General features: G+C 42.4%; 2 protein-coding genes and 4 non-coding genes across 6 annotated transcripts; 2 read left to right on the top strand and 4 right to left on the bottom strand.

The window, feature by feature from the left end:
- Nucleotides 1-777: 777 nt before the first annotated feature.
- Nucleotides 778-3,251, bottom strand: LOC121300090 (polyubiquitin-B). The gene is made up of 2 exons (XM_041228486.1): nucleotides 3,144-3,251; nucleotides 778-1,824 (listed from the first exon to the last, which is right to left on the bottom strand). The coding sequence occupies exon 2, from the start codon at nucleotides 1,815-1,817 to the stop codon at nucleotides 900-902; it is 918 nt and encodes a 305-aa protein (XP_041084420.1). The 5' UTR covers nucleotides 1,818-1,824; nucleotides 3,144-3,251; the 3' UTR covers nucleotides 778-899.
- A 2,978-nt stretch (nucleotides 3,252-6,229) lies between these two features.
- trnaa-ugc lies at nucleotides 6,230-6,301 on the bottom strand. The gene has a single exon. It is a non-coding gene; the product is annotated as a tRNA-Ala (tRNA).
- Nucleotides 6,302-6,482: 181 nt separating this feature from the next.
- Nucleotides 6,483-6,554, top strand: trnad-guc. Its single transcript has one exon. It is a non-coding gene; the product is annotated as a tRNA-Asp (tRNA).
- A 226-nt stretch (nucleotides 6,555-6,780) lies between these two features.
- Nucleotides 6,781-6,852, bottom strand: trnaa-ugc. The gene has a single exon. It is a non-coding gene; the product is annotated as a tRNA-Ala (tRNA).
- Nucleotides 6,853-7,144: 292 nt separating this feature from the next.
- LOC121299613 (platelet glycoprotein Ib beta chain-like) lies at nucleotides 7,145-9,346 on the bottom strand. Its single transcript, XM_041227439.1, has 2 exons — nucleotides 9,132-9,346; nucleotides 7,145-8,652 (listed from the first exon to the last, which is right to left on the bottom strand). Coding segments are annotated over exons 1-2 (636 nt in total). The 5' UTR covers nucleotides 9,134-9,346; the 3' UTR covers nucleotides 7,145-8,018.
- trnad-guc lies at nucleotides 7,364-7,435 on the top strand. The gene has a single exon. It is a non-coding gene; the product is annotated as a tRNA-Asp (tRNA).
- Nucleotides 9,347-11,124: the final 1,778 nt, after the last annotated feature.

Raw genomic sequence — 11,124 nt, forward strand, 5'->3', positions numbered from 1 at the left:
GGTACCAGCACTAGCTTGAACTTTAAAGCAAAAATCAAGGCTTATTGTGTTCCAAGCTGAAACATGTATTTGTTGGGTGAAGGACTATGAAGTACAGTACCACACACTGAGGGAATTACTGCTGTCACAAATGGAGCGGTGGCATCTGCAAGATTCCCTTTCTAAAGGTAGCATGGCAATATTGACATCAGCTTCTGGCGATATCAGATAGGAAACTCCATTTTCTACAACTTTTGGCAACTTTTCAGCAATTTTATCGCAATAGCTGTAAACCTTAAACACTTCATATAAATTCTTACCCATAGCAGTAAGATGTTAAGACACCTTAAATCACTTTAGCCTCGAGTGCCACTGATGCTGGTATCATGTTGAATTCAGACCTTTGCAGCACTACCCCTAAAAGCTGATGGGTTCATTACTTCCAGTAAAACACTAGACCATGGAATTTACAGGATTACTTTATTGATGTTGAAGCCAGTACATACAATCGATTAGAGGGCATTAACACACCTGATTTTAGCCAATGGGAGACTTTTACAAGACCCTAATTAACACTAAACTTGTACTTGAGGCTACACAAGGTAGTCCAAGGTTTCTGCAAGTACACAAAAAAAAATGGTCACTAAGTGTAACACTTTCCATTGAACCAAGATAAATCTGGAGCAAAGAGCTAACCATTAAATTGGGTTAGGATCATATTAAAACACCAGGCTTAGTAGCGATTGATACCAAATACCAGTATATAATACTTATAGGACTCAATGAATCAGGCAAGAGTTTCAGGAATGCTTGAGCTTTAATGAAGCAGAAAATTAAACAAAATGTGTTACAAAGGAATTGAAAAGAAACACAGAATCATGCTGCAGCCTTTTCCTTTAAGTGCAACGGTTAAGCTGGATTTACTGTCCTCCCCTCAGACGCAGCACCAAGTGCAGGGTGGATTCCTTCTGGATGTTGTAGTCGGAGAGGGTACGACCATCTTCGAGCTGCTTGCCAGCAAAGATCAGCCTCTGCTGGTCTGGAGGGATGCCTTCCTTGTCTTGGATCTTGGCCTTCACATTCTCAATGGTGTCACTGGGCTCAACCTCCAGAGTGATGGTCTTGCCAGTCAAGGTCTTCACAAAGATCTGCATACCTCCCCTCAGACGCAGGACCAAGTGCAGGGTGGATTCCTTCTGGATATTGTAGTCGGACAGGGTGCGACCATCTTCAAGCTGCTTGCCAGCAAAGATAAGCCTCTGCTGGTCTGGAGGGATGCCTTCCTTATCCTGGATCTTGGCCTTCACGTTCTCAATGGTGTCAGCAGGTTCAACCTCCAGAGTGATGGTCTTGCCAGTCAAGGTCTTCACAAAGATCTGCATACCTCCCCTCAGACGCAGGACCAAGTGCAGGGTGGACTCCTTCTGGATATTGTAGTCTGACAGCGTGCGACCATCTTCAAGCTGCTTGCCAGCGAAGATCAGCCTCTGCTGGTCTGGAGGGATGCCTTCCTTGTCTTGGATCTTGGCCTTGACATTCTCAATGGTGTCACTGGGCTCAACCTCCAGAGTGATGGTCTTGCCAGTCAAGGTCTTCACAAAGATCTGCATACCTCCCCTCAGACGCAGCACCAAGTGCAGGGTGGACTCCTTCTGGATATTGTAGTCTGACAGCGTGCGACCATCTTCAAGCTGCTTGCCAGCGAAGATCAGCCTCTGCTGGTCTGGAGGGATGCCTTCCTTGTCTTGGATCTTGGCCTTGACATTCTCAATGGTGTCACTGGGCTCAACCTCCAGGGTGATTGTCTTGCCAGTAAGTGTTTTCACAAAGATCTGCATTTTCAATCTGAAAGAGATTAAACAGGTTAGCTATGAAAGCAATTAATGCATTTAGTTCTTGGCAGCTCAACACATTGAGATAATTAATACCACTTCAAAAATGGCATCTCCTGTTCACAGCAAGTCACAATACATTTAATACAATTATTTCAAAAAGAATGAGCAGTGTAAAACACAGCAGCTATTGTTTAAAATGTTCTATATTATATAAATGTTCTATAACATGTAATGCAGCAAGACAAATTATAATCTTCTTGAAACATTTCAGCTACTAAAATGCAGCTAGAGGACTTTAGTACACAATGTCCAATTATAGTGTTGCGATTTACATAGGCAGCACTATTCACCTGCAATAGCCAGTGTTTCCACAACTGTGTAAATTACAAGGGTTTGAAGTTGCACCCTGAACAGTGACAGCCAAGCATGAACAAACAAGCTAAACGAAAGTAATATTTCTTTTCTGTTTTTATTTATAAAAACCATGCCAATATTCATATTGCTGCATGAATACTGCTATTGCGCATTACCTAGAACTGCTTTTGAAAGGTGTACTGCACTACTACAAGACAAACCACTAATGCTGGTTATTTTAAATTGGTCCATTTACCTTAAAAGTACTGTTTTACCAATACAGTAACACATGTGTACAGATGAACTGTATTCAGCATGTATACACTGACATTAACACACACGTATAAACAGTGCATGTACAGCATCACCCAGATGCTGCAGAGGACAGAGTCTGCGCAAAGTGAATAAGCAGGGTAGTCAATTTATGCAAATCAGGTACACGCCCCCCCCCCCGTTTCTGCTAGCCTTTCAATCCAAAACTGAATCTGTATCCTTCTCCCCCAGTCCAGATTACTCCAGAATAGGGTTTAGCCAAAGCGTCGTACCCGCTAGTTTAATCCCAATGCTGTGCTTACCCTACACCCCCTCCCCCCATTAACATTGCTGACGAAGCATTGCTTAAAAACACAAACAACGAAAACCTACGTGGACAGCCAGGCTCAAAACACAGCGAGAAATACTTCCCACGGATAAAAGCTACACTTCGGTTACCCCCCCTTACATAAATCCACTTCTGACACGAGGTTTTAGAATCGCGACAATTAAAACGTAAGTATACGTTCATCATTGGGGGCGAAAAAAAAGTAAACAAATTAAAAGAAGAAAAAAAAAAAAAGCAGATTTAAGCAAACGCGCAGTTCGTTATTTATGAGATCACGATAATGACGATAATAAAAGATAACTACTCTTTAAACATCACAGAATAGTTACAGTACACATTTAAAATACACGATTTAAAGTGGAATCCGTACTTACAGTTACGTGTTTTAGTCTTTGTAAATGTCTATTTCTCACTCTCGCTCCCTCTGAAGTTAGGAAAATGTCTGCAGCGCCCAACGAAAGGTGCCGGTATTTATAACGTTACTGACGTATCCCTCCGCCGAAACGCCCAGTAGGTACTAATTACTGCGCACTGAAGTCATTGTGGGTTATATTTTCAATAAAATGATTACAAAACACAACTAAGGTTATGTATAATGTTTTAATTTACATTACAGTATTTTCTAAGCTTGTGCTGCCGGATTGCTGTGTCGTTGGTAAGTGTCGAGGAAGGGGTGTCGAGCAGTTTCCTGATAATTGCTGTTTTTTTTTTGTTTTTTTTTTTTGTGAAGGGGGGAGGTTGGAGTAAATGGCGGACTGGAGTTTACTGGGAGTTTGGTCTTTCCAAAGATATGGACCGGTATTTTATATTTTATTCATGCGATGTCAAGAAAGTATAAATAGTGGATGTTTAAGAGAATATAGGCTTTACTTAATTTGTATTCCAAAAGGGTGATTGGTAGATCCCTTTGAGGTATTTTTTTTAAATCATATATAGATATATATATATATTAGTATATATATATATATATATATATATATATATATATATATATCATCCATTTAGAGCGAAATTTATTTCAATAAACAGTCATTTTTTTCGTTTGTTTTTTAAAGGCTTAGTTTGGGAGAACAAGGAAATATAAAAAAAAAAAAAGTCTGTCAGTTCTCTGCAGCCTTTGGTCTTGCTCATATCTCCTGACTACCTGGCTGCCCTGGTTATAGTTGCCTGGCAACAGCTTTATTTAAATTTTGATTGTGGTAGCTGAAACCGCGCCCACTATTCTTTGCATAAGTTAGTAGGCATATCTTTAAAGTCTAATATCATTGGTTATTTATGTGAAGCCTCTGGTTACTTTTAAAACACCAGAGATTAAACAAGAAAGTTGTGAAGCAATAATTAGCTGCTTGTGATAGTACTGATTTTACTAAGTGGACAATGCAAACCCAGCATTTAATCGTGTAATAATGACTCCTGTGCTCTCCCAGGGTTCAGTCAGAATGTAATGACCACACTGCTTATTGTCTAGTGATTCTCATGATTTAATTGCACAGCAGCATATCTAGTATCAGTAAAACATCATAGTGTCTACCTCTTAAAAAAAAATTAAATAAATAACACACTGCAAGTATACAAACAAGCAGAGGCAATGTGGATCTAGAGCAAGGTTTTAATATTGATAGCACACAGTTGTGAACCTGAATGTCATTCTAAAGCCACACATGTAAATGCCCTTTATATGTAAGCTGAGTCATCCCGAATGTGCCAGTATCAGCTGACTCTGCTGAGCAGGACTAGTGAGCTGTAACGCTGGGCGTGCAGAGAAATCCAATCCACCCTGAGTAGTAGACAATAATCCATTCTTTGCATCCAGCCAGCAAGGGCCAGGCAGCTGCCTGCACATTTTCATAACAACACAATGCCAACTGACTCAGTCAACACAAAGGCACAGTCTGCAAATAGCACAAGGGCAGACACATAGCAACAGCTGTGTGATTGGATTAGAGGAATGTCAGCAGGTGCTCACGTGGGTGTGAAGTTGGAAGACACATGAGTTGTCCCCCCCCCCCCACCAACCTGGGGATGTGGCTGAACAAGCCTGTGCAGAGGCAGGATTTATTTTAACCAGCTGGATTTAAAAAAAAAAAAAAAAAAAAAATGTTATCAGTAGCCTAACTTCTGTTCTTTTTCTTGATCAGGGGTATTTGCTAAACAATGAGGTCAAGAATTTGTAAGAGGATTGTTTATTATATATATAATTCCCTCCTTACCAAAGTAGTATATTCCAAATCAAAGACTGCATGCACTTACAGTATTAGGCACTTCCTCGGATTTTATGATGCGCGGAAATCTTCTTTCTGTCGAGGTTTTGGAATACTGTATGATCTCTCAACGTATTGAAGAAACTGTTTAAATTATCATTACAGAGGTTGGGTTGTGGTGTGGGATGTGGGGTTGGGGGTGTGGGGTGTAGGGTGGGTTTTGGGAGGCTGCAGGGTTTTACCACTTTCTTAGAAACCAACATTAAATAGACACTGAGACATTTGTTATGCAAAGGATGTTTAGCCCAGAACAGTTAGCAGCCAGTTAGCTCGTTGGTTGTAACCTGGGTGAAAGCACAAACCCACTTTGAAAATCACATTTTAACAACTGCCTGACTAATGGAGGTTGTCTGCACCTCAGACTTTAGCCCAGAATCAATCATTTCAATATGTCAAGGCAAATGATGAATTGTGTACAGTAATTGGTATGTCTATGAAATGCACTGCAGGAATCGCGCAGAGAATGCCTCTTTTTTGTGCCTCTGCAGTGCAGCCCAGTACTTCCTTCCGTGGCATTCCAATCTGCAATACAAGCTCAAAAACAGGAAATCAGTCATAGTGGGTGCTAAATATAAAGCATTGCTTTTGTCAGCCACACAATGCAGAATTACCAGCACTGCAGGCTGGGTGAAACTGATCCAACAACTCATTCTTAGGTTGCACTTCTAGTCAGGTAACCACAGCAGTTTTAAAATATTTGTTTAACCTTGGCAATACAAACATATTTCTCAATAGCATTCCAGCACATTAGTCATTAGGAGAATACGGTAAGCTGTGAGGTTGGAATGTGGAGCAAATCATTGTCCGTGTTAAAGCTGAAGAACGCATTTTGTTTACAGAGCTTGGCTGCTGAACAAACAGTAAGAAACCGTGTATTCAACTGCTTGCTCAACTGTTAGCATTGTCTGTGTCCCAGACTAAGGGATGCATTTAGGAAAAAAAATGAAACCAGACTGAACAGCAGCTAGTGAAAAAAAAAACCACGCTAATATTTTGCAATTATTTTAGCTTGTTCCCCCTGTACAGCAGCATGGTACTATAGCACCAACAAAAAAAAAAGGGCGGTGTTTTTAAAAACTGGAAAGTGGAAGCTAATCGTACGAAACACTAAAACAAGAGGTCTAAAAATGATAAAGTGCAGTGTGTGAAATAAAATAAAATAATAAAATAAATAAATCCCCCCAAAAAAAAGAGAGATCTGGAGATGCCGGGGATTGAACCCGGGGCCTCATACATGCAAAGCATGCGCTCTACCACTGAGCTACATCCCCTAGATACACTGGAATGCACCTGTTAGGCAGCATACTCATGTTGACACGAAGATTATTATTATTTTTTTTACACTAAGATATTGGTATGTAAAATTTTCAATAAGTTGCTCACAAACAGCTAGATTCATTATATTAAAGGAAGACATTAAAACCGGTGACTGAGCACCTCTTGACAGCCAGCTCCTCGTTAGTATAGTGGTCAGTATCCCCGCCTGTCACGCGGGAGACCGGGGTTCAATTCCCCGACGGGGAGGCTCAACACTTTTTAAATCATTTATTTTATTAAAATACACCAATTTATCATTTATTTCATTAGATTTTTAATTTTAAATTAATACTTCCATACAAACATAAAAAAACAGTAACTAAGATTAACTACAGTAATATCTAAAGCATTCCCATATTATATCAAATATTCAGTGGATGAGCATTAATCATGTCTTAATTTGTACAACGCATTTATAAAAAAACGTGCTCGCTGGAGATGCCGGGGATTGAACCCGGGGCCTCATACATGCAAAGCATGCGCTCTACCACTGAGCTACATCCCCTAGCTGTCAGGACACGCATAGCAATCCTTACATAGTTCTTCCAGAATGTATAACAAGTTGAAGATTACATGCCAGCATTCCCTATATGGTAGCAAATGTCCCGCGTCTCGATGCATAGAAAGAAAGTCTCGACATTTACCCATAGAAAAAAAAAAAAATCATTTATTGTGCGCAGTAGAGTCAGTGAAAACCACACGCTGTGCTCTTGGTGCGGCTGACACGCCTACTGATCACTCACTCATACAAAGGAAAGAACGCTTCATTTATGTCTATTTTTACTGTCGTGATGGTCGTGTCATTTTGAGTTGGAGGTGGGGGTTACGTCTATTATATGATAATGGGTGTTTTTTTTGCGTATGACTCCTCCTATGTGTATGATGGATGCATATGACCCCCGCCCCTTGGAGACGAGCGTCCAGCTGTTTTCAAATGTTGGAAAGAATATTTAGATTGATAAATATTAAATATATCCTCTTCAAAAGCACCATCTCAAACAGCATATACAAGCAAATCCTCGTTAGTATAGTGGTCAGTATCCCCGCCTGTCACGCGGGAGACCGGGGTTCAATTCCCCGACGGGGAGGCTCTCTTTTCCGTGACTCTGTAACAGTATTCTCTCAAAAAATAATAAAAAAAAATATATATTTTTGTATGTTTATTTTTAAATGTTTTGCAAATAATTGGATTCACCATAATCATCCGGCCCATTTATTTCAGATAACAGGGAAACAGCCTGGATACCGTAACGTGCATGCGCACGCCATCACTGTGTTACACAACACACACTCCTTTAAAAAGTGCAAACAGACAACAAAACAAAACACACACTTCCAAACAAGGTGGAGTTAGACACAATGCATCGGATTGACTTTCCAAAAACCTTCATGTTAAACAAGTCAGGAGGCTTCAGACAGATTTTCTTTTACTCAAATGCAAGACTGACTGCTCTACACAAGTCACACGCCCATGTACATACAGCTGTTATAAGAGCGAAGATACAGCGATCTCATTTAAATGGTACAATTACGCTAGAAATTTGCATCAAAAATATATAACACTAATAATAACAACACTAGTTTTGTTTTATTTCCCCGGTCGTTGTTAACAGTACGACCGATGACCCGGGCACCTTTAACAGGTGGTGATAATTATATTTAGAAAGCTACTTAGTGGCGATAGCTTTCCTTGATCTGCGCGTACAAGAAGTTGCTCGACTCTCCCTGAAGAGCCTCTCTCTCCGTACTCTTCGCTTCGCTGGAGATCCTCTCAAAGCGCCGGAGGAACACGATGACGAGCAGCAGCAAGGCGGCCTGCACTGCGATGAGGACGAAGAGGACGACCTGGAAAACGAATGCGACGTTACAGTACCCGTACTGACAGCCGGACTGCACCTCGTCCTCTGCCAGGTACATCACCAGGCGGCCCTTCAGGCTGTCCGGGGAATTGCACGCCACGGTCTTGTACAGCGTGCGGTTCTCCTGTTTCAGAAGCCAGGCGCGCAGGTACAGGATCTCGCAGTCACAGGACCATGGGTTCCCGTCCAGGGAGACCGCTCTGAGCTTGCCCAGACGATCGAAGAGGCCGCTGGGGACGGTGGTCAGCTTGTTGTCGTTGAGCCGAAGCTCCAAAGCGTTGACGGGGAAGCCCTCGGGCAGGGTCTCCGCTGTCAGGCTCCGGCTGCTGCAATCGATCGTCCCCTTGCTGCAAAAACACGGATGGGGACACCACTTCGGCAGCACCAGCGTAGCGTGGAGATGGATACAGAAGATGGGGAAAAGCAAGCCATAGCTTTTCATTTTCCTTAAAAATAAATACATACAGATATGCTTTTTATTATACCTGTTATACGCGCACAGAAGGGTCTGGAATGAATTTGCACCTTTTTGCACTCATTGTGCAAATTAGCCAACATATTTAAGGCACTTCAGCATTTGCAATTACTACGTGGCGTGATCAAGTGAGCTCCTGTCAGCCCACAGCCCTGTGCTGAGACTTGGGATGGAGTGAGCTCCTGTCAGCCCACAGCCCTGTGCTGAGACTTGGGATGGAGTGAGCTCCTGTCAGCCCACAGCCCTGTGCTGAGACTTGGGATGGAGTGAGCTCCTGTCAGCCCACAGCCCTGTGCTGAGACTCCAGCGCACTACCAAAAACATGCCCTGACACGCTGCTTTAGGAAACCGCGTTAAATACATACCGATAGGTATAGCTTGCCACTTCTATTCCTTGCGTTGAGAGTTGAATTACTGATGAAATGCACTGTATATATCATTTGTACTTACATCAGCCAGCACTTCTGCAGACTCTGTCAGCACCCTGACCAAGTGTTGTAATGAGCTGGATCTGGGGGTCTGTGCATCAAGTACCAGCAGTTGTGAGCAGCAGATAAAAGGACTGGCCGATCCTGACAGACAGCAGGAAAACAAAGACTGGAGGGAGTTTTCTAAGTGCTGGAGCTGAGCAGGAGAGGGGCCAGGTCTAATAGAAAAGGCTTGGTTCTTTATTGTATTTCCAGCGACTAGAACCACTGCAGCACTGTTATTACAGAAAGTTACAGAGTGCACAGTGACTGTTGGTGTTTGGGTTTCTTTTTTATGCTTTCAGAAATGTTTAGGACTGCTTTATGTTCCCAATTAGGAAGCAAACAAGTTAAATATCAACATTTCACTCAAAGGAATGAGTGAAACATTCAGATGCATTTCACCCCATTCTCATACATGCATTTATATATCAAAATGAATGATGGTGTGGATTATACTGAAGAGGGATTCGCATTTTAAAAGCACAGCTCTCACACGCCCCTGTGCTACGGCTGTATGGTGTGATTCAATGCACTCCTTAGTTACTTGTCTAAGTTTCCTGAAGCCAACTTCTCATGTGTGATGGTGGAGTTTTGGTTGCTGACACTGTATTGAACCAGCAGCAACCCTCCATTCAAAACCTAGTTACTCCAGGTCTCTGACAGCCTGTTTAAGGTTTGTCTGTGTTCACAGATAGCCGAGGTCCATCCGGTCTCAATGGAGATTTAAAAATGCATCATGTTTTATCAAGTAAAACGACAATGATGACTTTCTAAAGAATGTGTTGGCAGAGCGGTTTTATGTTGATATATTGAGCAGCGGCATGTGTAAGCAGTGTATACACATTTAATAAAGGAAAATGAAAAGCAAATGCAAACGCGCTCATGAAGAAGTGAGCCACGTGGCAGCTTGCTGTCGAGATCCAGTTCCATGGAAAGGATTAGAAGTCTGTGGGATTCTCCTTTCAACACCATATTAGGAAGAGGTAGAAAGATCAGGACACACTGGAGCTGTCTCTGAGGTCTCCAGAGCAACGCTGCTTCATGCGATAGTGTCAGATGCGCTCTGGCTGTGGAAACTAGGGAGAGAGAGTGAGTGTGCCGTCACAGCTGCCCTGGTAGGTCACAGATAAGAAGGCATGACTCGGCATGCTCTGCACGGGTTCATTTCAGTGCTCACTGTTATTATGGGTTCCATTCGGCTTGGGTTCTGCTCTCTGAATCATTTTCAGGTTTTGGAGTCAGGGATGGAGAGAGTGCTGATGCTGCATTTTGTGGATTAGGTGGATGATGGCAGGCACAGATCTGTGATAATGTAGCAGAGGCAGGGTTATCACATGACTCCATGTACACTAGGACAGTTTGGAACAGTTCAGGCTTTTCAATCACAATGCATTCTGGTACCTTTTACCTGGCTCAGGTACACAGCAGGACTACACTTACCAGAATGCACTGGGGTGTGAGTTGAAAAGCCTGGACTGGGCTAGTTTACACAGAGTCCTACGGTCCCCCTAAGTTGAGGGATATATAGGGTCACTCCTTCCATACAGTACTGGCTTCCAGGCTTTACATTCCCACACAGTAAGCATTGCTCAGACAAAGATCTGAAATGGATGAGGTTACCAGTGAAGAAATGGACAGGCTATTAGGAAGGAAACAAACAACACTCAGCAGGGTTATGAGTCAAAAGGATAATCAAACAACAACAAACGCTGTCTCTTAATCCCCAGGCGAATAACTACCAACACTCGCTTCAAATTAGAACGTAGTGTTTATTTTCTGTGCATGGTGTGACGTTGCCTGCATTGTTCACAGCCTCTGTGTTTCCACTGACAATAAAAAGAAGCCATGTAATCATTAAAGGAGACACACGTTGCTCCACACGCCGCGCGGGGGGGTGCAGTCACATGGCCACGGACCCACTGTGTTCCTGGGTTGATGAGAAAGCAGGTCTATTCAAACCAGGTCTATTCCAA

This window comes from Polyodon spathula, chromosome 25 (genome assembly GCF_017654505.1).
Source record: "Polyodon spathula isolate WHYD16114869_AA chromosome 25, ASM1765450v1, whole genome shotgun sequence".
NCBI lineage: Eukaryota > Metazoa > Chordata > Actinopteri > Acipenseriformes > Polyodontidae > Polyodon > Polyodon spathula.